This window comes from Maniola jurtina, chromosome 3 (assembly GCF_905333055.1).
Source record: "Maniola jurtina chromosome 3, ilManJurt1.1, whole genome shotgun sequence".
Lineage (NCBI taxonomy): Eukaryota > Metazoa > Arthropoda > Insecta > Lepidoptera > Nymphalidae > Maniola > Maniola jurtina.
In genome coordinates this window covers 513,675-541,022 of record NC_060031.1, presented here as the reverse complement: position 1 = coordinate 541,022, position 27,348 = coordinate 513,675, and the positions used below count along the sequence as shown (strand labels likewise).

Below are 27,348 nucleotides of genomic sequence, written 5' to 3'. Positions count from 1 at the left end.
TAACAGCTGTCACTATGACAACTGACATATTCTTTATTCTTTATAATCTGTAATGTCTATCGAGACGTGTGCTTTTGCAGGCCGTTCTTTCTGAAATTCTGAATGATTTGAAAAAATGGCAGATTCCGAGGTAAATTCAATACCATTACGAGATTTATCTTACCCGAGTGTTGCCGGATATCTAACAGATGTGTTTATTGTCAGGTCCTGAAAAAGTTGAAGGATATTCCATTTAAAATTCAAACCGCAAGTTTGAAAGGGAGACGTGAAGTGATTGAGGAGATTCAGAATGTTCTATCAACTCCAGGTCAGTAAGCAAAGAAACAATGTAAAGAGTGTATACAAATGATCCTCAGACAGTGGAGTTTCATTTCGTGGAGTTTCGACTGCTGGGATAGCTTTATTGATCCATTCTTGCTAGTATGTCACCTATCAAAAGTGCAGTGATCCAGAATATTTCGCAAACATGCGGGTCACTGAAGACCGGTACGCTTATTGAACCTTGTAACTATATATTTTTTACATCTCCATAATTCCTTGTAAAATTCTTAACATAACCTCATTTCTAAACCCCGAATTCTTTACCAATTTTTAATTGCTTGTTTCATTCTAGTCATACATTATTATTAATTCATACATTTGTGAAACTGTGGCCTTTATGTGGAGATCATTGTAGACAAACAGCCATAAAGTCTAAAGATTTATATTTTTATAAATTACTAAAATGATCCCTGTGATTTTGTGTGTATAGATTAGATTTAGATCTTAAATAATCTTTTAGGAACTCTTTGATAAAAAGTAGATATGTCCAGCTCTGACATTGGGATCTATATGTAGAATTTTGTCAAAATTGGTTAAGTGGGTGTGACTTTGAAGTTTCAAATTATACTATTTCCCTCAGCAATGACAAATATGAAGCAAAAAGAGAGAGAGAGACACATAAGTACAGTAATCTGTAGCTATAAGCAGCTAATAATAAAAAATATAAATGAATACACAGGTATAACAGAACCAGCGGTACGTTTTGTGTGCCGAGTGCTGTTATTGACACTGAACCGGTACAGGGACTCCACGTCTCAGTCCTATGTGAAGGGCCTACTAGCCTATCTCGCGACACAGCACAGAGAATGGACTTTGAAGAGCCTCTTGCCTGCGTTACTTGAAGTTTCTGAACAACTGAGAAACATTTCACCCTCGTAAGTTCTATACTTGATATTAATTGATACACTTGATAATAATACAATAAAATAATATTAATAACTCTCTGTCTGTCTAACGAAAGAAGAGACTAGGAAATTTAAATAATAACAGTGTGGCAGCTCCAAAATTAGTAAGACAGACCTGGAATAACTTAATTTGATAGAACAGAAATAAAAATAAGCTGTTCCAAGTAGTTTTAGACTATATGATGCACTCTCTTCTCATTGCCCACTAACTCATTTTCTAGTTTTTAGCTCAATCATTTTCTCAATAATAATCACCAGCATTGGACAATTGCCATACGGGCCATTTTTCTATGGAATGACTCAGTTTTGTCTAATATATTAAAAGAATAGGTAGCAGTTTCTGAATAATGTGAAAAATAAATAAGTCCATACAAAGACTAATAATTAATTTAGATATTACTAATTTTTGGAGCCAGCTAATTTTAAGTTTATATTTGTTTATCAAGAAAAAACACCAGCCAAACAGGCTTGTATGCACTCCGCTGGACTACAGTGCTGGTGGAAGGAGCCCTTAAGGATACAGAGGATGTGTTGGATTATAATATGCTGGTATTGGCCCAGGCAAATCTACTGGCTGTTGTTACAGCATATGGGGATAAGAAGAAAAATGAGAAGGGATACTCTTTGGTGAGAATTTTTTTTAACAAAGTTTTTGCAGTACATTTTCTTTTAAATACATGTACAATGTACATAAATTATAATAAACACGTGATCAGTTGTTTGTATTTTTAGATAGCTAGTAGTTATAACATTAGTTTCAATAGTACTTTTAACATTTTAGCTGCACAACTCGTGGACGCTGATGGGCAGTGAGAAGCTGTTGAAATGGGTGAATGTGTTACTGTCACAAGCGACGGACTCTGGACCGCAAGTGTGCGTCAGTTTCTCTGCCATCTGTCGACATGTCAAACAGACAGGGGACAATGCCCTCATTTCTACACATAAGGTATGATGTAGAAAACCCAATTATACAATTTATAAAGATTGCAATTACTTTTATATTTGACATTTAAATATTGTAAGTTGAATCTTTGAAAAGAACAACCACAGAGTTTCTTGCTAGTTCTTACTAGTAAAGACATTCTGACCAGTCCAGTGGTAGAGTTGATGATTGGCATCAGGTGATCTGAAAAAAATTGCAGTTTGTGACTCTTTTCTGCTTACAACTTGATATCCAGGGGCTGGATTACGATAAAATAACTGCTACAATGTAACCTCGCCTCTCTGTTTGGTAGACGCTCGCTCACTATTGGCTACAATGCATTGCTGCAACAGAAGTACCATAAATTCAGCCAATCACAACAATTGTGATTGTATTGATGATTGATGCAGGTTTTCCGCAATCAACCTACAGTGTCATACCAATTTTGACAGCTTCATAGAACACAATATTTGTTCAGTGTAGCCATTTCAAACTAATAATTTATTAAATTGTTACAACAATTTCCTCTTTACCTTATAGAGTTTCGGCCTTCCTAGTTTGTCATTGGTTGGTCTCAAAATAGCACCCTATAAAATGTAATTTTTTTCCAGGTCAAAATGCTAGAGAGCCTAACAAAAAGTTTGATAAGCGTCAAAAACCGTCCCAACGCCAACTACATCAGGGCTTGCTCTGATTTATTACATTTGCTACAAAAGTCTGACGTACAAGACACATTACTGCCAGCCCTGCACAAGGCCATGTTGAGAAGTCCGGAAACCATCATACAGGCTGTGGGTGTTGTGCTGGAGAACTTAGACATTCAGGTGGATGGTATAGCAGTTGATATTGGCAAGAGTTTGATTGGTAAGCATACTATATGGTTAGATTTTCTTATCAAAATAAACTGGTTAATATTTTATTTGAAATGACTTTAAACTTTGATTTTTTATCCTGTACAATACTTTATTGCCATCTCTTTTCCTCTACATTTCAGTGAAGAAATCTAAACTTCTCACATTGTTGGCTTGGTTTTGGCCTCTTAAAAATAGTTTACAGTACTACTTTTATATTTTATGCCGATATACCTGCACAGAAATCTTATCTGTAAATGGCGTGAAAATAGCTCAGCCTATAATAACGCGCGTCCGGCCGCTATCGGTTGTTGCCTACGCGCCATGTTTTGTACGCGCGAATTATGAATGAAATAGCACGAGTCTGTTGTTCTTGTGTTTATCTTAACGTCGCAAAATATTGGTCTGTATTTAATTGGTGTGTACATTCGGTTTAAGTCACGCGTTGGGTTGCGCTTATCTGCGCAAATGAATTTTGCTGATGGGACTTATAAAAGTGGTAAAGGTATAATGCTTAACTGATTTGTCACCTTGTGGCGACTGTCCCCTCCCGCATCGCTCCACTACCGCAGGAGCCTACTCAGTTATGCGCTGTACCTATAGTACTGTACCTATTACTAGGGTGAGTTAGTAACCATATTTTTGGCTCTGCAGTGAACCTGCACTCGCGCGACGAGTGGGTGCGCGCGGAGGCTATCGCTGCGCTGGGCGCGCTTAGCCGCCGCTGCTCCGCGCCCGTCGCTGCGCGTGCGCTGGTTACGCACGCCTTCGCGCACTACAACGGCGCCTCGGGCAAACTCACTTCTAGCGAGGATAAGATCGCCGTGTTAAACGTAAGTTTTTTTTTTCTAAAAAATAAAGAAGAAGACGCGGATGAATTGTTGTTGTCCGACCTGGGCGCGTTTGGAACCCTCCTAGCTTTAGTTTCATGTTTACGTAATTAATTATCACAATAATTAAAAACACAAGTTAGGAAGCGACACTATGTTAGTGAACAGACTTTAACGGTGCATTAAATTCACACAACTGAATGCAGGGTGTAGGCACACTGAGCGAGCTGGCGGTGTTGGCAGAGGACCGGCTCAAGCTGTTCGACGAAGTGGTGACGCAGACGGGCCGCGTGCTCGACAGCGAGTCGCACGAGCGCACCCTGTGCGTCGCCTTGGAGGCCCTGTACCGCTGGATCCAGAGTCTGAATGGCCCCTTGCCTGAGAACATCTTGCAGATATACAAGGTTTTATATTGATTATAACATTGCTTTAAGATTTCTAATCTTTATTTTTCTCTATACTCAATTTTTTTATTGCAAAATTAATTTGTGATTTGTTACTTTTAGCGATAGAAAGAGAGGTGTTAAGGTGGAGAGAATAAGAGTTAAGTTTAAGAATCCCGTTGGAACTCTTTGGATTTTCCGGGATAAAAGTAGCCTATATCCGTCTCCAGGATGTAAACTAACTGTGTACCTTTCATCAAAATCGGTTAAACTGTAGGGCCGTGAAAAGGTAGCAGACAGCACAACAGACAGACAACACACTTTCGCATTTATAATATTAGTAAGGATTTGATATTAAATCTACATATTTTTATTTATTTGTTGTTTGATTACAGAAAGGTCTATCAGCTAAAAGTACGACACAGACTGTTCGCATAGCGTACACGTCGCTAATATCGCGCGCGTTGCGACGCGGCGCCGCGCACAAAGCCGCGCTGTGGGCTTCCCTACTAGCCACTGCAGAGAAAGCCGCGCAGCAACCGCTACAGGTCAGTGCATTTGGCTAATTAAGTAATTAATTTTTAACATTTTCGTTGTTGGTTTGTCCTTCAATTACGCCGTAATGAAGCAGTGGATTGACCTGACTTTTCACATGGATATAGTTGAAGATCTCTGGAGAGTGACATAAACATCTATTAATCGCGGAAAATCAAAGACTTCCCATGACATTTTTAAAACTTTAATCCACGTGGATGAATTTCCGGCTTGAGCTAGTAAGTTAAGGGGCTACTCAAGTTTGATTTAATCAAAACAAGTGTTATTATTGTATAGCACTTGATAGTGAGCGAGGGCATCTGCGCGATGGCGGCGCTGGCGCAGCTGGACGGCGCGCAGGAGCTGCCCGCGTGCGGCGCGGCATGGGCGGCGCTCACGCACCACCAGAAGCACGTGTTCCTGCACGACCGGGTGCTCGCCGCTGCGCCCGATGACGGTACCTATTGATAATATTGTTTTTTTACCCGTTTTAGGCCCGTCTATATAGTAATAATACTAATACCATACTGATGTCTGTCAGAGTTCTTAACGCCCACTGTAAAGCACGCTCATACTAAACCATGCTGACTGTTGGATCTAAGGCCTGGTCTTTACATGTTGCCTTGTAAATACTTTTGGACATTCTTTGACAGCAGTTATGGTTTTCCCACCAAAAGCTATGCATACACTGAATGGGGCCTCTCTTGGGAATTTAGCTATTGGCAGTATGTTAAGGTCATCCTCTTTACAGTTTGAAAATTATTGTAATAATTGTCTGTATCAAAATTATATTGCGTATAATACCCCACAATGTAAGGCAAATGGTTATTGGATTGTGCTAAGGTAGCATAATAATAGTATCTACCTTTCGCATAGTACTATTATATTATTCTGTGCTTTCGCTAGCATTCTAATTACACCCAGCACAGTTAGTTAATTTGCTTGTTTCTCCAAAGTACACTTATTTAAAAGAAATTTAGTTTGAAACAGTTTCTGAATGAGTAATGATATAATTGGATAAATATGTATTTCAAAAATGTAGTTGTTTATTTATTTGCTCTAAGGTAGCACTATAACATTTACCCCTTTATAGTCCTAATACAGGTGGGGTTGCTATGCAGAACCGTTTTGGAAAAGTACGAGAGTGTTGCCAGTGATCAAAACTCACCCGTATTGAAGGCGTTCATAATGGTCCTGCTGTCCCCTGTCAAGTCAGTCCGAACAGCTGGCATAGAGGAAGTGAAGGCTCTACTTGCCAGAGAAGATCGAGCCTTATTAGCTAGGAATTTAGTGCAAAAGTTGAATGAAGTGCTGGAGGAAGGAAAGATATTTACAGTGAAAGAGAAGACTCCCCCAGAAGACAAAGTGGATGTGACTGGGAAGATGATTTTGGATTGTGTTCAAGCACTGTGTTCATTTAGAGGTAATGCATACTTACGTTGATATAAAAAAATATTGTGTAGGTATTAAGTTCCAATTTATTTTGTTAATCTTTTTGAACATAATTTCATTATAATAATATAAATAAAATACTAAAAAATTGACAAATTTTTGCCCCCTTTTTTAGTTCTTTCTGTAGGAATTCAAGCTCCAAAGCTTAGAGCTATAATTATATTTTTTCGAACTCCTTCAACAAAGTAATACCTTTCTTTTAGACTATAAAATAGAGGATGCAGAGAGATTAGCGCTGGAGGCGCTGCCGTGCTCCCACTACCCGTTAGTTGAGGCGATGAACAACAAGTCGTGGATCAAGCTGGTCACGTACCTGCGCCTGGACGCCTGTCGACTGGTCACGAGGCATCTCACGGAGCTCAAACAGCTGTACATCACTGGATTCACTCCCACTGAGGTAACTATTTGACGGCCTCCCTGGCAGAGTGGTAAGCGCTGTGGCCTTATTAGTGGGAGATCTTGGGTTTGTTTCCCGGCAGAGGTTTGGAATTTCTAAATTTCTGGTCTGGCAGACTTCGGCCGTAGCTAGTTGCCAACCTACTGGCAAAGTCGCGCAGCCAAGCGATTTAGCGTTCTGTTACGATGCCCGTAAGAAACCAATGGAATATTGGCTTAATAAAAACTGCCATACCCATTCCAGGTTAGCCTGCTTCCATTTTAGACTAAATTATCACTTACCACCAGGTGAGAATGCAGTCAAGGGCTTACTTGTATCTGAATAAAATAAAAACAAACTATCATTCTTTTGTCTCTTTTATTCTTGAAGTTCTCTTTCTAATTTTCTGACTTAAATTTTCTACAGCTGATCATCATGATTTTGTGTATCTGTTACAGACAGTACGCAATGTAGTATCGACGTTGGTGCGCTGCAGCGCGGAGGGCGCGGGCGGGGCGGCGGTGGGCGCCGCGCTGGAGGCGCTGCAGCGGCCCGACTTGCTGCAGGTGTCCCGCGACGACTACTTCGTGTACCTCACTCCGCCTGGACATCTGTATGACAAGAGCGCAGTTCCTGGGTAAGTCATTTAGCTTAGAAACTTATTACTATCAGATGTAGTACCATGGAATACTTAGTGTCTGCCAGGCTAAAAAAATCACTCCGCAGACGTTTAAATAAATAGCGACTATAGTTACGACGCAATAAAGTGCATTTCAGCTCGCACAGCACAGCAGTCTAAAATTTAACAAACGCCTCTCTTTCTATCTCGTAAACTCTTTTCCCCCTCTTCGTCTCTCCCCTCCTTTCCCTTTCTCTCTCCCTCTTCCTCCCACTGTCACGGGCTAGGCCGCCTTTACGTCCTTGTTTAAATCACCCTCATTTATGATTGTTTGTAATAGAAACGAAGAGAGCAAGGAGATGAACCTCAAGCGCGAGAGCAAGGCGTACAGCTATAAGGAACAGCTGGAAGAGTTGCAGCTGAGGCGCGAGATAGACGAGAAGCGACGCAAGGAGGGCAAACTTAAAGAGGTGTGTGGTTACAGTTGATTTACATCATACGTTCTTTGTAAAAGACTAGCTGATACGGCCGGCTTTGCATGCATGGAATTTGATGTACTATATTGCTAATATAATATAGCCTATGTTACTTCTGGATAAAGAAGCTTTCGAATGGTAAAAGAATTTCAAAATCGGTCCTGTAGTTCCAGCGATTACTTGCTACAAACAAACTTACATAGATTTTGGATTGTACTATCTGATGGTTAGTGATATCGCTTTGTTTAATTCAGTTTGTGTGTTACAGGTGCCGCTGTCGGCTAAACAGAAGGAGGCCATGAAAGCGCAACTTGCCAAAGAAGACGCCATCCGAGAAAGACTGACTGTTGTGAGTATATATATATTATATATACTTTGTTGATATAGGTGTGTAAGATATTCTATTCCGTTCTAATTAACTCTTGCTATATGTCACTAATTACTTGATATCTCTTTACTTAGGGTGCATTACGTAAAGTTAGCTTAGCTGAGCAAGTTTATCAGGGTGGACAAAGGGAAACGAAGACTTGACTTTATTAACTTTATTTTTAACTATCTTATCTAAGTGACAATGTCGTTCATTATACTAATGATTTCTTATTGGCTCAACCTTCAGTTTTATGTGCGTGAACCCTCTTCCATACTTCAGTCGTCAGTTACAGAGATCACGTACAGATGCGAGCAAAATTGCCGGTGGTGCTATGCGCATGGTCGTGCCGTGCCGACAAATTACCACACGTAATACGTGGGCATACAAATTCCTCTGATACAATACCTCTGGGTTTCCACGAGGATACCGGTGGAATACGTAACAGCGCTGCGTAGCTAAATGTTGATTGGTCAGCCTTGCTTGACAACAATCGTTGTTTATAGTTGTACAGCGGCGTGGAGAAAGCCGTGCAGCTGTTGGAAGCCACGAGCCGAGGGTCGCCGCTCGCGCTGGGCGTGTGCGCGCGACGCATCGTGCGCGCCATACTGGCCGCGCTGAGGTCGCCGCTGGCCGCGCCGCGCCTCGCGCCCGCGCACATGAAGCTGCGCCTCGCGCTGCTGCCGCAACATCCGCTACTCGCCGACCACGTGGCCAGGACTACGCTCAGGTAAGTAACAACTTAGGAAATACAATCCTATTAAAAAATCAGCGCCCTTATCCAGTATACACAGTATAATAAATAAAAATAGCGAGCTAACGAGCAGGCGGGTCACCTGATGTTAAGTGATTACCGCCGCCCCTGAACATTTGCCAGTACTAGAGGAACCGCCAATGCGTTGCCGGCCTTTCACGAATTTGTTGGTTCGCCCCCTTGAGTAAAATTTTAGATTTTTTTAATGGATCTCAGTCCACCATCTTGGATTTGAAAATGGTGATTTACCACCCCAAAAACCTCGGAAATTAGCACAACACATGACCCATCTTTGCTTTGTAAAAGGATGTGATTTTCGTGATCAGTATCCCAAAAACCTTACAAATGATATTGGTTTTTTTACAGGTTATACAAGCCCCAATGTGACTTGGAACCCAGCTGGGAAGAAGAAGACCTGAATAAGGCCACCGTCCGCACTATCAACCTAGTCTACGCAGAAACAGCAGCCGCTAAGAAGGGCAGCGGCGACAGCGAGGACAACCCGCACCGGGCGAACCATTTCACCGCGCCTGGCTTCTGTTACGTGTTTCCTTTGCTCAAACAAGGTTAGTTGTTAAGTAATAATTAATATTTGTATTTAGTTTAACAATAGTTTTAATATAAGGATATTTCATTCAATAGTTTAGTTTAGTAATATTAATTTTTTAACATCTTTTAAATTTTGACATTGTTCTACTTGACTAATTATTGTAAGAATAGTAAAAAAAAAAGTTGAAAAAAGTGAAATTTCTGCCATTAATTAGTAGGTACACGAGAACGTTTCTTAACACTATTAGCCCATGTGAATGTCAGCTAGTGAACCACTAATCTGACATCACTCTAAGGTTCAAATCTACATAGGGCACTTTGACTTTGCTTAGACTTAGTTTCAGTTAAAACGTGATGCCGGCGGTATAACGCTGTTTCGTTTTAACAGTGTCTTAAGCTTAAAACTGCGTTCTAGATCTCAGCCTAAGGGACAGCAGACATTTAACTGAATAATGAATACAAATTCCAGGTTTAACAAGCAGTATGGCACGCAGTAACGAGGCGATGATGGTGAACGGACTGGCGATCATATCCCAGCACGCGGCGTTGCGTGGCGACACCAGCGACATATTCTCCCGTGACCAGTTGCATCCACAACTCTTCCCCATCGACCAGATGTTCAGGCTGCTCGTTGATCTCATTGGTGAGTTCTTGCATTTTACTTAAATTTTTATAATGAAATACATGAAAAATAATTGGAACTTCTCCATTGATAGGCAGCAGCAGTGGTCGCGTGGCCGCGGCGTGCACAGTGGCGTTGCTGGAGACGGCGCGCTGCGCGGCGCGGGCGCCTCTCTCCTATGAGGACGTGCTCTGTCTGCTGGATGGCCTGCAGAGCCCGCTAGAGGTAAGCTGTCATAACTTTTTATAGCTCCAATCCACAAACTAAAGAAAACATTAACCAGAAACTCTTAAAGAAATATACAAGCAAGTGCAAGAAATGCACATAACAGCCTAAACCTCTGGAAACAGTTCTCAGTTTATTGGATAGAATCAGGCGTTACTTTGCGGAAGTTCATGTTTTAGCAAGAAACAGTTAAAAATTATTTTGCTATAATCCGCCAACAGTTGGCGGATTATAGCAAAATAATTTTTAACAGTTCTCAGTTTTTTCGCTCTCCTATAAAGATGCCAATTTTGAGTTTAGAACTGAAATGACGATGTGTCTCACAGGTAGTTCGCGACGCAGCTCTGCGAGCGCTGCTGTGTGTGGTGGAGCGCATACCTCCCTTCCTGGAGGAGCCGGAATATGCCCTGAATATTACTATGCGCTTGTACATTGCTACGTTCGACGTTTCCGAAGATAATAAGTAAGTTGCTACGTGAATAATTTGGTAGGCAGAATAAAGGTGAGCGAGCACTTTAGTATGGAAATCATACACACGGCGGAGGAACAAGCGAAATTAACAGTATGAGGCTCTGATCTACAATAACATAGGTCGTGTAGCTATGGGTCATGGGAAAACATGAAAAAATTTAAATAATTTTTATACAATGAACGTAAAAATTATACTCTTTTAAATGTTTTATATATGCTCTGGCCATACATCGATAAATCATACACTGTACAGGTACAAGGCCTTTTAATGAAACACCAAATATGTTGATCGATATATCACTAATTGCAGAAGTTAAAGATTGTAGGGGTTTTGACATGTAGCTTACATTAAGTACCAGGAGGGCATTAGAGCATATGAGGCTAGGCTTGAGCACTACAGAAATTTCCATACAACACGGGAGCATAAAACAGTTTTAGTCCGCTTACACCCAGCAAGAAGAACTTTATGAGCATGAGAAATTAAAATGTATTTATAAATATAGTGACATTTTAGAAAATTATCATAATAACTTTGGATAGGAAACTAGCAGACGAAGTGTGGTCCCTGCTCCCGCGCGCGGAGGAATGGATCACCGTGGCGGCGGAGGACGTGCGCGCGCTGCTGCTGGAGCAGGTGCAGCACCCCGCGGACGAGCTGCAGCGCGCGGCGGCGGCGGCGCTGGCGGCGCTGGTGGGCCGCGCGCCCGAGCCGCACGCTGCCGCGGACGACGTGCTGCAGAGGCTGCACGAGATATATGACGACAAGTTGCCGGTATGTACCACGTTGTTGCTCCTTCTATAGCTCTCTTGTACAGCTCTCGTCTAGTAAAAAGGCCGTTCTCTGCGCACGTGTGCGTTCACCTTAAAACGGGACAGTTTTTGCTTGTCCAGATGATCCCCGCGGTGTTGGACCAGTTCGGGCACGAGCAGATGGCGGCCGTGGACGCGTGGGGCGCGCGGCGCGGCGTGGCGCGCGCTCTGCTAGCTCTGGCGCCGCAGGTGGCCGCCGCCTCCGTGCCGCGCGCGATGGCCTTCTTCGTGCAGCGCGCGCTCGCCGACCGCGCCGACCAAGTGCGCGACACCATGCTCGCTGCTGCCATGGCGCTCGTCGATCTACACGGAAAGGTATGTGGATATAGGCTGCGATCTATAGAGCGCGCTTTGACTTTGCTCAGACTTAAGACACTGTTAAAACGAGACAGCGGTATACCGGTGGAATAAATCTATCTCGTTTTAACTGAAACTTAAGCAAAGTCAAAGTGCGCTCTATAGATTTCGACCATATAGTCTCACCAACGAAAGTAGAGTCTGGAAAAGTGCGCCAAATTCAAAAAATGTCAGTACAACACCACAACATTAGTATAACATACCTGGAATAATCTATTTGATAGAACAGAAATGAAAATAAAATAATCCTAAAATATCAAATTAGGCTATTCCAGATCTGTACTAATTCAGGCTGCCATACTGATATTTTTCGAATATGCCGTGCTACCTACTTTGAAAAAACGATTTTGAGTTTCAGACACATGTCTGCGTCACACGTGCCTGCGACCATACATTACATAAAAATGAGCTACGTCGCCTGCGTGACAGCATACGCTAAAGCCTCATTTTTTGGTACAGGAAACCCTCAGCAGCCAACTGCCAGTATTCGAACAGTTCCTCGACACGGCGCCCAAGTCCGGCGGGTACGACGCCGTGCGGCAATGCGTGGTGCTGCTGGTCGGCTCGCTAGCTAGGCACCTGGCGCCCGACGACGCCCGCGTGCGGCCGATAGCCTTGCGCCTCATTGCGGCTCTGTCCACGCCTAGCCAGCAGGTATGGAACATATAAAAACAATCATTAACTTAAGAACTTGTAAAAGTCTAATTGAATAAAATATTTTGAATTTGAATGAATTTTTGTATTGATTATATCAATCATATTTTATAAATTATCTGACAGTAGGATTGGACTGTTTTCTCTTTAGAAATTGAGTTTTCAATGTTTTTGGTCAGGTGCAAGAAGCGGTGAGCAACTGCCTACCACATCTGGTGACGTCGCCCGCACTGGAAGACGACATCCCAACTATTGTCAACAAGTTGCTGAAACAACTCCTCACTGCTGAGAAGTACGGCGATAGAAAGGTATAATATAGCAGTAAATGAACCTGCTGAACTACGAAACACTAAAAGTATCCCAAAAGTTTAAGTTAGCGGTTACATTATTCTGATCCGAACCCGTGAAAAAAAAAAAACGTATAAGTAAAACTCTGAATGAATTCGGATATTGTTTACGCACCGAAAATCCAAGGTAATACGAAAGCGTTCGTTCAAACAGTACCCTGGCTACTTTGGTCCGAATATTTCTTTACGGCTGAATGACGGAGAGAAATAGGATGACGGAATTTAGGTCTTATGCGTAAACTACTGTACAAATAGTTCTATGACTACCATAGAACGTATTTTCATGGATTTGGATGTAGTGCGTCCAGTAAGAACTTGAGTTTTAAATGGGCCTAAAATTACATATTTATAATTAGTGCCTTTTTTTGTACCATAAACTTAAATATCAAAACATAAACATTGAAAGGAAACAAGGACAACTTGTCTCTTTAAGACAGAATATTTTGTTGTAGGGCGCCGCGTACGGGATCGCCGGCATCATCAAGGGGCTCGGGATCCTGTCGCTCAAGCAGCTGGACGTCATGGGCAAGCTCACCGAAGCCATACAAGAGAAGAAGAATTACAAGTACAGGGAAGGTAAGGCTAAATGCGTTATAGATGTATGTTTGTGGGTGTGTGCACAAAGATAACGTAATTCGAACTGTTAGTTCCGGGCATCAGTTTTCCCCTCCAATTTTAATATGGGTACCTTCAAGTCTTAAGAGAGAATAGGCGATCACACAAATTCATATTCACACAAACATTGTAAAGGCGAAAGTTTGTGTGTATGTTTGTTACTATTTCACGCAAAATTTACTAGATGAATTTGGCTGAAATTTAGAATGAAGATAGTTTAACTGGATTAACACAGGCTACTTTTTATCCCGGCAAGTTAACGAGTTCCAAAAAGATTTTTAAAACCTATATCCACGCCAACGAAGTCGCGAGCATTAGCTAGTAGTCTATAGATTAAAAAAATGATTTCCTTATCCAGGTGCATTATTCGGCTTCGAGATGCTGTGCTGCAAGCTGGGCCGCCTGTTCGAGCCGTACATAGTCCACGTACTACCGCACCTGCTGCTCTGCTTCGGCGACAGTTCCCAGTACGTGCGAGCGGCGGCCGATGATACCGCCAAGCTCATCATGAGCCGCCTCTCCGCGCACGGCGTCAAGCTGGTGCTGCCGTCGCTGCTGCAGGCGCTGCAGGACGACAACTGGAGGACCAAAGCGGGTGAGTGATCCCCATTGATATAAATGGCAAGATATGGTACTTTGAGTTCATGGAGAACTTTCAGGCATGCAGGTTTCCTCACGATGTTTTCCTTCACTGTTAAAGCAAGTGATATTTTATTGCTTAAAAGGCACGTAGCTGAAAAGTTAGAGGTGCGTGCCCGGGATCTAATCGATTCCGATTCGGAGCCCGATGTTCTAATCAGTAGGCTATCACAGGCTTTATTTGTATTAATATTATTGAATTTGTTGTAATACAGGTTCAATAGAGTTGCTGGGTGCAATGGCTTACTGCGCCCCAAAGCAGCTGTCGTCCTGCCTGCCGTCCATCGTGCCCAAGCTCATCGAGGTGCTGAGCGACTCGCACATGCGCGTGCAGGAGGCCGGCGCCGAGGCGCTGAAGGTCATCGGCTCCGTCATACGGAACCCTGAGATTCAAGGTATGGCACTCTTATCCAAAGGCATACATTTCTAATTTTTTTTTAGTAACAACGTCTACAATATGTTGAAGTTATATTAATAAATTCCGGATCAATATGTCAATTTTATGCTAAAAAAAGTCACCAATAAATCCTTTAAGCTAGATCTGTTGACAGGGTTAGAGATTCTGGACTCCGACCGAACCTTGTCCCATCAGAGACGTGCCGTCCGTTACGCGTATTCAACCATACCAGCTAAAACTTGGCGGTTGCTTTTTACAAAGAGCCAATTTTAAATGGGGAAATCAGTATTCCAATAGACTTATGCTTGACGACAATCATATCAGGCTTAGGTCAGAGAACGCTTGCATAGAACTTGCCTATTAACTCTTGTCTAGGAGGTACACAAGTTAAACATGGCAGGAAATTCGGCCTCCGGAAGAGCGTTCCATCTTAGCTTAATATCATTTGTTACAGCCATCGTACCGGTCCTCCTCCAAGCGCTACAAGACCCGTCCAACAAGACATCGCTCTGCCTCCAGACCCTTCTCGATACCAAGTTCGTGCACTTCATCGACGCGCCCTCGCTCGCGCTCATCATGCCGGTGGTGGAGCGCGCCTTTCTTGACCGCAGCACGGAGACGCGCAAGATGGCCGCGCAGATCATCGGAAACATGTACTCGCTTACCGACCAGAAGGACCTCATGCCGTACCTGCCCAGCATCATTCCCGGCCTCAAAAGCTCGCTGCTGGACCCAGTGCCAGAGGTAAGAGACTAGCATCACATGGTTACTGTGGACTTATCAAACACGTACAACTTTAAGCTTCAAGGCCAGGAGTTTTCAGAGACTCAGATGCATATTCTTCTAATCTTCTGCTTTGGGGCTATATACCCAGGTTCTTGTATACCCTGTATCGCTTCGACTGTCTCCGATCGCCTCCACTTCATATTTCCACGTCAAAACCTGTGGCCGCCAGATACAGCAGCCGACCCATATTATCTAATAGTGCCCTGCTATGTGGCATAAGGCACGTCGTACTGAGGAAGCTTCTGTAATCTCAGTCAGTCACTGCTCATTCTGAGAGGAGATCCGTACTCAGTAGTGAGCCGGCAATGGGTTGATCATGAATCTGTACTGTGATCTTGTCCACGTCAGGTGCGATCAGTGTCGGCCCGCGCTCTGGGAGCCATGGTGCGAGGCATGGGCGAGGGCAGCTTCGAGGAGCTGCTGCCATGGCTGATGCACACGCTCACATCGGAGTCGTCGTCCGTGGACCGCTCGGGCGCCGCTCAGGGCCTCTCCGAAGTCGTCGCTGGCCTCGGCTCGCACAAACTACACAAGATTATGCCCGGTAACCTACTATTTCAGCATCCTCTTTTTACATGACTGCCAAAAAAGGTGTTTATTTCAGAGTTCATGTACATATGTACATGAGTTTTATACTTCACCGCTTCTATATGCCTGAACCGATTTGGATGTATGGGGTATCATTGGAATCCTTACATCATCCCGAGTAACACTGGCTATAAATTTTTGAAAAAAATTAAACATGGCGGCTATATGGCGCCATTTCCAAATCAGATTTTTTTTAACTTTTCAGTTCGTTTTTAAGCAGGACCTAAACTAATTCATCCATATTCCAAACAGATATAATAGCGACAGCGGAGCGCACGGACATCGCACCTCACGTCAAAGACGGCTACATCATGATGTTCATCTACATGCCAGGCGCCTTCACCGACGAATTCCTGCCCTACATCGGCCAGATCATCAACCCCATCCTCAAAGCGCTCGCCGACGAGAACGAGTACGTCCGCGAAACAGCGCTGAAGGCGGGACAGAGAATAGTCAACCTGTACGCGGAGTCCGCCATACAGCTGCTGCTCCCGGAGTTGGAGCGCGGCCTGTTCGACGACAACTGGCGGATCCGATACAGCTCAGTACAACTACTGGGAGATCTACTCTATAGGTGACTTCTCAATTCATTATTTACACAAAATAACACATATATACGACACATTGCATGATAATTTTGTACTTATTTGTAGTTTGTTAAAATATTTTATTTATATATGGTATGGAAGCGGTGTGTAGGCTCGACCGTACCAAAGGGAAATTTTCCCAACGAGCAGTGTTGTGCTCGGTAGCGCCAGCTGGGCCGACGGCTGTATCTTGAAACTTTTATAGTACAGATTTCTAAACGCTCCGTTAGTGCGATTCACATTTGCGTTTTCTACTTAAGCTTCAGCTGTAATATACTGGTACTGCCATCTAGTGAGAGATTGGTGATTGGCGTCCGGCTTGGATTCGTGCATAGAGTGATTGTTGATTGATTTCTTCGTATGAGTGAGAGGCGCCATCTGCGAGTGTGGCAACCGCACATGCCCATCAGTGGACGTCTATCGGTTGATAATGATGGCGATGAAACAAATTTCAGGATATCCGGAGTGTCCGGCAAGATGAGTACGGAAACTGCATCTGAGGATGATAACTTTGGCACGGAGCACTCGCACAAGGCGATCATCAACGCGCTGGGGCCGGAGCGCAGGAACAGGGTGCTGGCCGGCCTGTACATGGGCAGGAGCGACGTCGCGCTGATGGTCCGGCAGGCGGCGCTGCACGTTTGGAAGGTACCTAATGTATTCACTATACTTCTTGAAGTGCCGTCTCCTACCGGACGTTGGCAACTATTAGGCTTATCTGCAAATCGGACGCTGCTGCGGGAAAAGAGATTGGGTATTCTTCCCGTACCATTGGCGTAAATGCTTGAGCCACGATGTTCTTCTTCGGCCAGGTGGTCTTCTGCCGGCTATTTCCTCCTAAATAATGAGCTGAAGGAGGTCATATTTGCTATTTCTCATAATGTGGCCATAATTCATACATTACTATTGAAGTGAAATCAGTTCTTGGGATGGGTTAAAACTTCAAGTTCGCGTCAACGACATGCTAATTTTTACACAAGTTTAAGTGCCTGCGTATGTGTTTGTGTGTGTACATATAATTTTTGAAATGAATTTGATTTTATTTACTACAAATGATTTGAAAATCCACAAAAAAAAGCCACTGTAATTGCCATTTTTTTTCAAACTTAAATTTTGACTTTAATGTTTAGGTGGTTGTGACAAATACACCAAAAACACTTCGGGAGATTTTGCCGACGCTGTTCAACTTGCTGCTGGGTTGCTTGGCGTCCACTAGCTACGATAAACGACAGGTGGCTGCGAGGACGCTTGGCGACTTGGTCAGAAAGGTTCGTACTACGATTTCACTATCATTTTATGAGTTGTATTATTATCATAAAGGCGAATATTTGAAATTCTAGAATCTTAATAAAACAATATAAAAAATAAATAAAATCTTGATTGTTGAAATTTGTTCAATAATTTTATTACTTTATGTCTACTTACTAAGTCATTTTCAAAAAACGCATTTTCTATCTTTACTAAATACTTGAAACTAATTGAAAATTTGGAAGCTTAATTTTTTTTACAGTTCCACAGTTGTCTACAGTCGTAGATCCTAAGTATTTTTTTTTATTTATTTCAACTTGATACCTCATTTGTTCCTGAAGGATCTTGACAGACAGACAACATAGTGCCTTTTTCCTTTTTGAGGTACGGAACTCTAAAAATGTTTCTACAAATAAATATTTTGATTTCAGCTAGGAGAGCGCGTGTTGCCAGACATAGTGCCAATACTGGAGCGCGGGCTGCGCTCGGAGCGCGCGGACCAGCGCCAGGGAGTCTGCATCGGGCTCGGGGAGATCCTCGCCTCTACGTCTCGAGATGCCGTGCTCAGCTTTGCAGATGGATTGGTGAGATGACACACTTTTCTGAGGAACACTCACTTTTATCATGTTTACTTCTTCTAGGTTATAACATCCTTACTGACCTTCTTAAGACTAATGTCCTTATTTTAAAGGTAAACCGTACTTTTGACATGGCAGTTTAAATGAGACTTCTAAATGCCTCAACAGATTTAGATGTACGGGGTATATATCGTAAGAATTCTTACATCATCCCGAGTGACGTGATCCAAAAGTTTAATAGCGTTGCAACAAGTCGCGTATAATGGCCCTTATCTTTATACCTTTTGTACAGGTGCCAACAGTGCGCACAGCATTATGCGACGAATTGCCTGAAGTACGGATGGCCGCCGCGCGCGCCTTCGACTCTCTGCACGCCACCATCGGCAACAAGGCTCTCGACGACATCCTGCCTCCGATGTTGGACGGGCTGAGGCATCCCGACCCCGCAGTCGCCGATGCTACTCTGGATGGACTTAAACAGGTTAGTAATATTGTACCTACGGTGTGAGATAAGCATACTAGATAGTGTTAGACAGAAAAACTCTCGATTGAACGTCCTGGATATCACCAGATCGACAAACCTTAAAACCTGCAACTCAGCAAGTTCATACTGTAAAAAAGCTCTCTATGATATGATATGTATGAACTTAAAATTTTGAAATTGACTTTGCAACACCAGAACATTTCTGTTAGGTATCTTTTTGACTTAGTTTTACGCTAAATGTGTGTCGGGAAGTGGAAACCGATCCATCATGGCAATGTATGTATTATTTATAAGTGTTTTGTGAACATGCTGTTGGTGTACCGTAAAATAATAAATAAATGAAATAAATACGTATCATAAACGTTTGATCTGTGACGGTTCTTCAACCCTAAAATTGTTGATGGTCGTGACAGATAATGGCCATCAAGTCCCGCGCTGTGCTGCCCTACCTCGTGCCCGTGCTGACGGGCAGCGGCGGCGGCGGCGCCGACACACGCGCGCTGTCCGCGCTGGCGGCGGCGGCCGGCAACGCGCTGGTGCGTCACTTGCCGCGCGTGCTGCCCGCTCTGCTCAACGCACTGGTGGTGGCGCGCGGCACGCCGGCCGAGGCGCGGGAGCTGGAGTACTGCCGCGATGCGCTACTGCCCGTGTTGGACGACGCTGGTGTTAGATGGTATGTATGACAATTGACACCTAAATAATATTTGTTTATATTGGTATTTTGAATATTTATTGAAAATTAGGGCTCAATCTTGGAAATCTTGTGTCCCAATCGACTGCAAACTAAACCCAGGGTTGGGACCAGGAATAAAATTCTTCACAACAAAATAGAAACGAGAAGAAAAACATTTCACACACTCGCAAGTATGTATGTGCCCTATCCTTTGCCATTTAAACTTCCCAACCCGTTAGCTCAATGGGTTGCGAAGCTAAAGTGGCTTATCTTGGTTACTCTGGCTCTCCTACCGTTCTGCTTCAACTCTGATTTCTTGCAGCATAATCGACACGCTAATGGAGTGCGTGCGAACGGGTGCGGCCGCGAGCGCGAACGGCGACGTGGCCGCGGCGGACAAGCGGCGTGCGGCCGCCGCGCTGCTGTGCGCGTTCGTGACGCACACGCGCGCCGACCTCATCCCGCACGTGCAGGCGCTGCTGCGCGGCCTGCTGCTGCTGTTCGCGGAGAAGGAGCAGGACGTGCTGCTGATGGCGTGGGAGGCGCTGTCGGCGCTCACGCGGATGTTGGAGAACGAGAAGAAGTTGGACTACGTATCGGAAGTGCGGCAGGCGGTGCGCTACGCGGCCGCCGATCTCAAGGGCGAGCCGCTGCCCGGCTTCTGCTTGCCCAAGGTAAACGAGGAACAACACAAACATTTTTAACTAAAGAAACTTTAATACGTACTTTTGAATCGTCAAATCTAACATGAAGATTCTACTGTGGGACGGAAACGTCTGTATAACTGGACTTTGGCTTTGGATTGGACAACACGACATTAGTCGACGAATATCTGGGGACGTCTGGCTGGCCGTGTCGTCCTCCTCTTACGCGGTGACGTTTATTGACGAATGTGTGGGGATGTCAGACTGGCCGTGTCTTCTTATAAAAAGTCACAATCATGTACATCCCGACAGTTAATTAAACCCTTTTAAATAAATATTTTACTATTAACTGGTTTTGCACAGGGTATAGCACCAATCCTGCCGTTATTCCGGGAAGCAATCCTCAACGGTCTACCGGAAGAAAAAGAAAACGCAGCGCTGATGTTGGGCGAAGTGATCAAACTGACGACTGCGACTGCCATACAACCCTCCGTGGTCCACATCACCGGGCCACTCATCAGGATCCTCGGGGACAGGTTCAACTCCAGCGTCAAAGCTGCTGTCCTGGAGACCCTGGCCTTACTGCTGTCCAAGGTAAGTTATCTTTGTGATGTTTTAGAAGTGAAATGGGCGCTTGGGCGCGTTTTAAAAATATTGTTTTGATTTTACTTTATTTTATATTTGTGGGTTATCGATGATGGTAAAATTGCGAATCGTGGATTGCGTAGTGCTGACGCCAGACGGGCTAGTATTCGGTAAACGTGTCATAAAAATATTAGTTAGGATTTCAATGTTTTGGTGTTCATTAAATAAATTCAGATAATCGATTATAATATGCAGACTAGAATAAAATATAAAACAATTGACCTAATGGATGTTATATCAAAAAAAGTGGGGCCCTCCAAAAAATTTTTATTGCTATTGTATGGAGTGGGATGTCAAATGAAAGAGCAGAAAATTTTGAGTTTATGAATATAAATGTATTACAACATTAAAGTATACAAATTGGCAGAAGAACAATTTTGCTATAATATTTCAGCGTTTATTAAAACGATCGCAGTCAGGTTTTGGTTTTCAACTTCATTTTGTTGAAAACATGAAATGACTTGCTCCAGGTGGGAGTGATGCTCAAGCAGTTCCTGCCGCAACTGCAGACGACGTTCGTCAAAGGGCTGTACGACGCGAACCGGCCCGTGCGCATCAAGGCCGGCCTGGCGCTCTCGCAGCTCGTGCTCATCCACACCCGCGCCGACCCGCTGTTCCTGGAGGTGCATAACGGAGTCAAAAACGCTGACGACTTGAGTGTTAAAGGTATTATTGTTTTATTGAGCCGTATTATTCGACACAATCATAAATTTTGAAGAATCTTCTTTCTTTGTTAATTGACTTAAATAATTATTTTTTTCAACAGAAACAATGCTGCAAGCTTTACGAAGTGTCATAACGAACGGGGGAGACAAAATGTCAGAGCAACTGGCTCTGACAGTGCTAGCTATGTTAACCTGCCCGGCGTTACTCGCACACCCTGAAGACCCCCCAAGAAGTGGGGCTGGGGGTTGCCTCGGAGCCTTACTCCACTGCCTGGCTCCCGCCCACAGAGACGCGGCCTTACTCCACCACGTGCTCGCGCAAGGAAACCCCACGCAATCAAACCCAACCGAAGACTGGTTGCTAACACACGGACGCTCGTCAGCACTCTTCGTGGCCCTCAAAGAAACCCCGGATCAGATTTACAAGGATCACTTCGAAGAGAAGATAGATAAAGCGTTGTTAGCGTATCTCGCGAGTGACAAGATACCCATCGTGTGTAACGGCATCCGGGGTATAGGATACCTGATATGCTACTTATTGGAGAAGGACAGGCCTGTGCCACCAAATATACTGTCGCAGTTTGTTAGGGTGAGTTTATTTCTATTTGAATTGTTACACCAATATTTAGCTGGAGTCTTTCGCTGGTATATCACGAGTGTTTATATAACTTTGACACAGTCAAAAATACAAAAAAAAGCGTATTTTATGCAAATTTTTAAAATATAAATCATTACAAAACTCCTCATTTTTTAAGGCATTTAAAAGTTCACTTACATTCCTCCACAGAGTATGAACCACAGTAGCAATGAAGTGAAGCAACTGATGGCGCGCGCCAGCACGCTGGTCGGGCGCAGCGGCGCGCTCCATGCGAAGGGCCCCGGCGCGGACGTGCTGCGCGCGCTCCTCCCGGCGCTGGTGAACGGCACCAAGGAGAAGAACACCTACGTGCGCGCCAACTCAGAGATCGCGCTGCGGGCCGTGCTGCGCCTGCCGCAGGACGAAACTTTCCACCAGGTCAGTCATATGAAATGCACACTCTCATTCAGTCTTATACTCTCCCACACATTCGCACTCACTCCTACTCACTCATAAAATTTGTCTTTGTCTGTAAATGACAAACACAATAAAAGGCAATGATGAGGTCTAAGTTGGAGCACGCTTGCCTAGAAAATACCTATACTCGTCTTGACATCGAATATTGCCTACGCGTCATGTTTTATGCACGCGAATTATGAGCATCTAGCTCGAATCTCTGTTGCTCTTGTGTTTAAAATCATGTCAAGTAATAAGGTCTGTATTTCATTGGTGTAAACTCGGTTTTAGTAGTGAGTACTAGTAGGTTGCGTTTTTCTGCTCACACTTTACATCTAACTAACAAAAGTGGTAGTATTTTAGTCAAGATTTAGTCATGAAGTTGTTGTTGTTTCCCTCAGCAATGCATGTCGCTGCTGGAGGAGGGCGGGCGCGAGGCGCTGGGCGACGTCGTGTCGCGCGTGCTGCGGCGCGCGCTGCCCGACGGTCGCGACGAGGACCTCGACTGCACGCTTGTCACCTGAGCGCGCCGACGCTACCACCAATATATCTTTATTCATATTATACATGCGCTTGTTTTATTCCAATACCCTTGCCATCCCTTAACTTAAAGCTGTTAACTGCTAAAAATTTTTTTGTTATATCCAAAAACGAGGGGTTTTAAAAAAAATAAAGCTTTAAGGGTTGGCTGATGAAATGTCGGCCAGACTCAATACATGGTGTGTGATCATTTTGTATTGATCGCCTGAAGCAAACAACACAAGTATGGGTGCCCTCTATAGCCTCCTCATATAGCCCAATAGGATGGAAATCTGACATGATCAGGGGTAGGATGCATGGTTATACATACTCTCTGATGCACAGGGGTGAAACACAGCCGACTTCTGAACTCCAGGCTAGTATTAAGAATTACTTCACAGAAAAACTGTGTACCTGGTTTTGGCCTGGTCTGGGAATCTAACCCAGGATCTCATCTGCAGTCAAACATGCTAACCACTTGACTAATGAGGCTACCATTGGAGCAAGTAACTGTAGTAAGAAAAACGCATTATTGGAATGTGATTTATTATTTCATTGTCACAGAAACTGGATACATCAAACACTGAAAACAGTGTACTTAATAAAATATAATATTAAGTATTGGCAGAAATATATGTAAATTACGTAACACCTATAAAAGTAGGTGATAAATTTATAAGTAGGTGTTTGAACAACTGCTAGATAATGTTTATCTACTTTTAAAATTCGGCACAAATGTAAATTAGGTAGGTAATAAAATATAAAGTACTTTATAAATGCATAATTAGGTGTCTGAAAAACTGCTAAATACATTTATTTACGTTTAAAACTCTTCCTTCTTAGTTTTCTTACTGAAACCTGCGTTAAGCAGGAGTTCATTACACTCCTCGCGACTAAGGCTGGACAGCGCCACTCGCTCCAGTTCTTTGTCACCGTTTCCCTGGAAAATGAGCTCTGGTGGAGCGCCGTTAATGAATTTAACGTCCAATTTGTTATAAAAAGGGGCGTCTTCCATCACGAAACTTTTCACTTCCGGAAGGCGGTTCAGTGAACATCCTCTGCATGTCTGAAACATCAAAGACTTATTGTTAGGCTAATATTCTGATTAATATCATAAATACATTGCAAGTGTTATAAAATCAGAGGTTTAATGAAAAAGTACTTGTACCTCAATTTTAGCCGAAATTATATCGGATTTCTCGTACGCTGTGACCCATGCGACAAGACAGACTGTTATAAAACATAACTGCACAAGTACAGACATGGTTATTGTTTAATTATTTATAAAACTAGCAAATATATTGCGCGATTTTAATATTTTTCTTGCACGTATTTGTTTTCCAAGTTCTAAAGAAGAAATGTCTAATTCAAATATTATTTGTCAATGTCAAAATCACTGTCACGATTGCAATTATCTCTGATTGGTTGAAGCTCGCTTACTATTGGCTATTGTATGGAGTGTTCCACAGCTATTGGCTACAATGTAATGTTGCATCAAGAATACCACAAATTCCGCCAATAACAGCAATTGCAATCTGCAGATTTTTCAAAATATCTTTACTCTATGGTTTAGTTTTTTTTTTTCTCTCAAGTCTGGCTTTATAAGCCAATGTCAAGTTTGTAGTTATTTGTAACAAGTTAATTAAACTATACAAGTATGGACACCGTCTGTGCCGGCGCTCGCCGACATACGCACGGCACCCCCTGAGCGCTTTTCAGTCAGTTTTAACAAAAAAAACACTCCAAAAAGGCAGAGCACTCCCGCCAGATAACACCGACACAGACGAAGTCCGGTTTAGTCATGGACGTATTTTGTTTATATTATATCTCTATGGGTTTAATAATATCTCTTGAAAGGGCGGGAAACTGCGTACATAAGCGGACGTGAAATTTTCTTCCTTTAATTTTTTAATACAATTTGGAAAGGGATTGGTGTTGTTTTATAGTGTAAATATTGTAGTTTTAGTGACATTTTCATAGTAGATAGCTGTATATATAGGTAAGTTTTAAAATTTAGTATAGTTTAAATTTCAACGTTATGGACATCCGGCCCCCCGATCCAGGGGGGTCAAATCCTTCGGGATCATTGGATAATACATCAAAAATGGATATACTAATAGCAGCGGTTGAGTCGTCAATGGACACTGATGTATCTGTCGTGTCCAATGTCGACAAAACTCTTAAAAGGAAAATATTCTCACGCATTTGTTTAACATGTAATAAACGAAAAAGGAAAACAAAAACTAGAGATGGAAAAGAACAGTACAGTTGCGATTGCAAGTTTGAAATTAATAATAATAGTAATAATAACAAGGCTAACCCAAATCCGACATACCCTACTGAATCTACAAACCCCACCGATAATAATGGAACCTCCTCACTACCAACTCGAGTGCCAATTGGCCGTACTTATTACCAACAATCCGATAGTGCCCCATATGTAGTGCATATACAAAAAGAATGCGAAAATAGTGATAGCTCAACTACTCTGCATCCTATAACTTTTGGTCGCTTTTTAAAACATAATAAATTCAATGGTGTTGTGAACGGAAGCTTGAAACGGGTAGGAAGGAATCGCATTAGTATGGCTTTTTCTTCCTACTTGGATGCCAATAATTTCTTGACAAACAAAATTCTTGAATCCGCAAAATATAGGGCATTTATACCTACTTTTAATGTCACACGCATGGGTGTAGTAAAAGGTGTACCTAATGACTGGTCCGAAGAAGAGGTATTACTTAACATGAGTGTTCCACTTGGTTGTGGTCCAATCATTAAAATAAGGCGGATCAAAAGAAAAATCGTTGTAAATGATACAAACCAATTCATTAGTACTGGGACAGTAATAATAACCTTTGATGGCCAAATTTTACCTACCCGGGTATACATGTGTTACACGGCTTTACCTGTTGAATTGTATATTTATCCGACTGTGCAGTGCTACCGATGCTGCCGTTTTGGCCACGTGAAAAATCAGTGCAGGTCAGTGCCAAAGTGTTATAAATGTACCCAAGGGCACTCTGGTGATACTTGTCAGGTGGAAGAGGAGGATTACCGGTGTTGCTTATGCAAGGGAGCGCATCAAGCTATAAATAAAAAATGTTTAGAACATAACAGACAAAGAGCAATTAAAGAAACCATGAGCAAAAGTTGTATTTCTTATATGGAAGCAATTAAAATGCATCCACCAGTTTCAAACATGTCATATGCTGAAGCTTTGTTTTCAACACCTGTATCATCCTCTCCACCACAGGATATACATGGTCCTCAAAAATCCAACATTCCATCCACTTCAAACTCAGTGCCTCATTCATATAAAAAAACAGTCTTCGCAAAGCCAAGATTACCCTCAAAGCTTAGCAAAGGCTATGACCACTTTGCCCACTCAGAAATAATAAGAGATCCTGTTTTACCTAAACAGAAGTTTAATTTTAATAACAATAGTACTGAAAGTAACATGAAAATGGCAGACATTATTAAAATATTGATTCAATTATTATCACAATCGAATATAGTTACACCGTCCCACGTTGCCACAGTAATTGAAGCCTTATATCAAATATCTAATAATAATGGATCACAGAGCCAGAGTGATTCAGTGGAATTGCTTGAGTCTCAACAGTAGAAAACAAGACTTAATACATCTCATAAATAAACATGATCCTTTTCTCATCTGTCTCCAAGAGACATGGTTGAGAAAGGAATTTTTATTCAAAATGCCGGGGTATGTTTGTCTCAGGGAAGACAGACCTGATGGGTATGGTGGAGTGGCTATACTCATCAAAAATACTCTGACATTCACACCTATCACTCTTCCTGTACATAGCGATAACTTGTCTGTTATTGCAGTTATTGTAAATAGTATATGTTATGTATCTGTATATTTCTCTCGTCCTAATAATGATATATTTAATGAAATTAGTGAAATTTTTAATTTTTTACCGAAACCATTTTTATGTTTAGGGGATTTTAACTCTCATCACGAATTATGGGGTTGTGCCACATCAACCTTCTATGGAGAAAAGTTGTTAGATTTAATAAGCTCCCATAATCTGTGCATTTTGAATACTGGGTCTCCCACTCGGTTGGCACGGACACCTAGTGCTCCTGATTTGTCCATTTGCACTCCTGATCTTGCTTCATCTCTCATCTGGTCTCCCGCTGAATCTACTGGTGGTAGTGATCACTACCCTTTAATCATTACTTTCCCTTTTGAAAAACCTCCAAAACATGTAAGACAGCCACGCATAAAACATAAACTGATAGACGCTAAATGGAGTCTGTATAGTGTAGCTGTAGAAAAGAAAATCAATAATTTACCAGAAATTAGTCACTCTAACATATTAGAATGCTCACAAGCATTATCTACAATATTAATTGAAGCTGCAAATGAAACTTTTCCTGTAAAAAGGTGTGGTATGG

The 27,348-nt window shown here is 42.7% G+C and overlaps 2 protein-coding genes across 4 annotated transcripts; one reads left to right on the top strand and one right to left on the bottom strand.

The window, feature by feature from the left end:
* The first annotated feature begins 37 nt into the window (after positions 1-37).
* LOC123881041 (eIF-2-alpha kinase activator GCN1) lies at positions 38-22,973 on the top strand. 3 transcript variants are annotated; one of them, XM_045929568.1, is made up of 41 exons: positions 38-130; positions 205-307; positions 1,001-1,196; positions 1,673-1,853; positions 2,008-2,172; positions 2,760-3,012; positions 3,654-3,832; positions 4,036-4,233; positions 4,608-4,760; positions 5,044-5,203; positions 5,840-6,169; positions 6,402-6,595; positions 7,033-7,211; positions 7,534-7,663; positions 7,938-8,018; positions 8,543-8,766; positions 9,157-9,356; positions 9,809-9,982; positions 10,056-10,186; positions 10,513-10,649; positions 11,198-11,429; positions 11,549-11,782; positions 12,284-12,478; positions 12,658-12,786; positions 13,278-13,401; positions 13,799-14,035; positions 14,295-14,474; positions 14,931-15,220; positions 15,611-15,806; positions 16,103-16,424; positions 16,893-17,085; positions 17,568-17,705; positions 18,117-18,269; positions 18,556-18,744; positions 19,161-19,420; positions 19,743-20,094; positions 20,428-20,658; positions 21,180-21,375; positions 21,476-21,963; positions 22,162-22,389; positions 22,809-22,973. In XM_045929568.1, the coding sequence occupies exons 1-41, from the start codon at positions 116-118 to the stop codon at positions 22,929-22,931; spliced, it is 8,073 nt and encodes a 2,690-aa protein (XP_045785524.1). In that variant the 5' UTR covers positions 38-115; the 3' UTR covers positions 22,932-22,973. The 3 variants fall into 3 exon arrangements, with proteins under 3 accessions (XP_045785524.1, XP_045785525.1, XP_045785527.1); XM_045929569.1 differs by lacking the exons at positions 38-130; positions 205-307 and having other exon boundaries at positions 1,059-1,200; positions 7,938-8,016; positions 8,541-8,766; XM_045929571.1 differs by lacking the exons at positions 38-130; positions 205-307; positions 1,001-1,196; ... (4 more) ...; positions 4,036-4,233; positions 4,608-4,760 and having other exon boundaries at positions 5,074-5,203; positions 5,851-6,169; positions 7,938-8,016; positions 8,541-8,766.
* A 661-nt stretch (positions 22,974-23,634) lies between these two features.
* On the bottom strand, positions 23,635-24,295 carry LOC123881075 (selenoprotein M-like). The gene is made up of 2 exons (XM_045929639.1): positions 24,095-24,295; positions 23,635-23,992 (listed from the first exon to the last, which is right to left on the bottom strand). The coding sequence occupies exons 1-2, from the start codon at positions 24,188-24,190 to the stop codon at positions 23,750-23,752; spliced, it is 339 nt and encodes a 112-aa protein (XP_045785595.1). The 5' UTR covers positions 24,191-24,295; the 3' UTR covers positions 23,635-23,749.
* Between the last annotated feature and the right edge of the window lie 3,053 nt (positions 24,296-27,348).

Excerpts from the sequence above, each read along its gene's own strand:
- LOC123881041 (XM_045929568.1), top strand. Across the intron at positions 3,013-3,653 it reads TATTGGCAAGAGTTTGATTG|TGAACCTGCACTCGCGCGAC; the intron begins GTAAGCATACTA and ends TTGGCTCTGCAG. Across the intron at positions 3,833-4,035 it reads ATAAGATCGCCGTGTTAAAC|GGTGTAGGCACACTGAGCGA; the intron begins GTAAGTTTTTTT and ends AACTGAATGCAG.
- LOC123881075 (XM_045929639.1), bottom strand. The coding sequence starts at position 24,190 with ATGTCTGTACTTGTGCAGTTATGTTTTATAACAGTCTGTCTTGTCGCA. Across the intron at positions 23,993-24,094 it reads TAATTTCGGCTAAAATTGAG|ACATGCAGAGGATGTTCACT; the intron begins GTACAAGTACTT and ends TTGATGTTTCAG.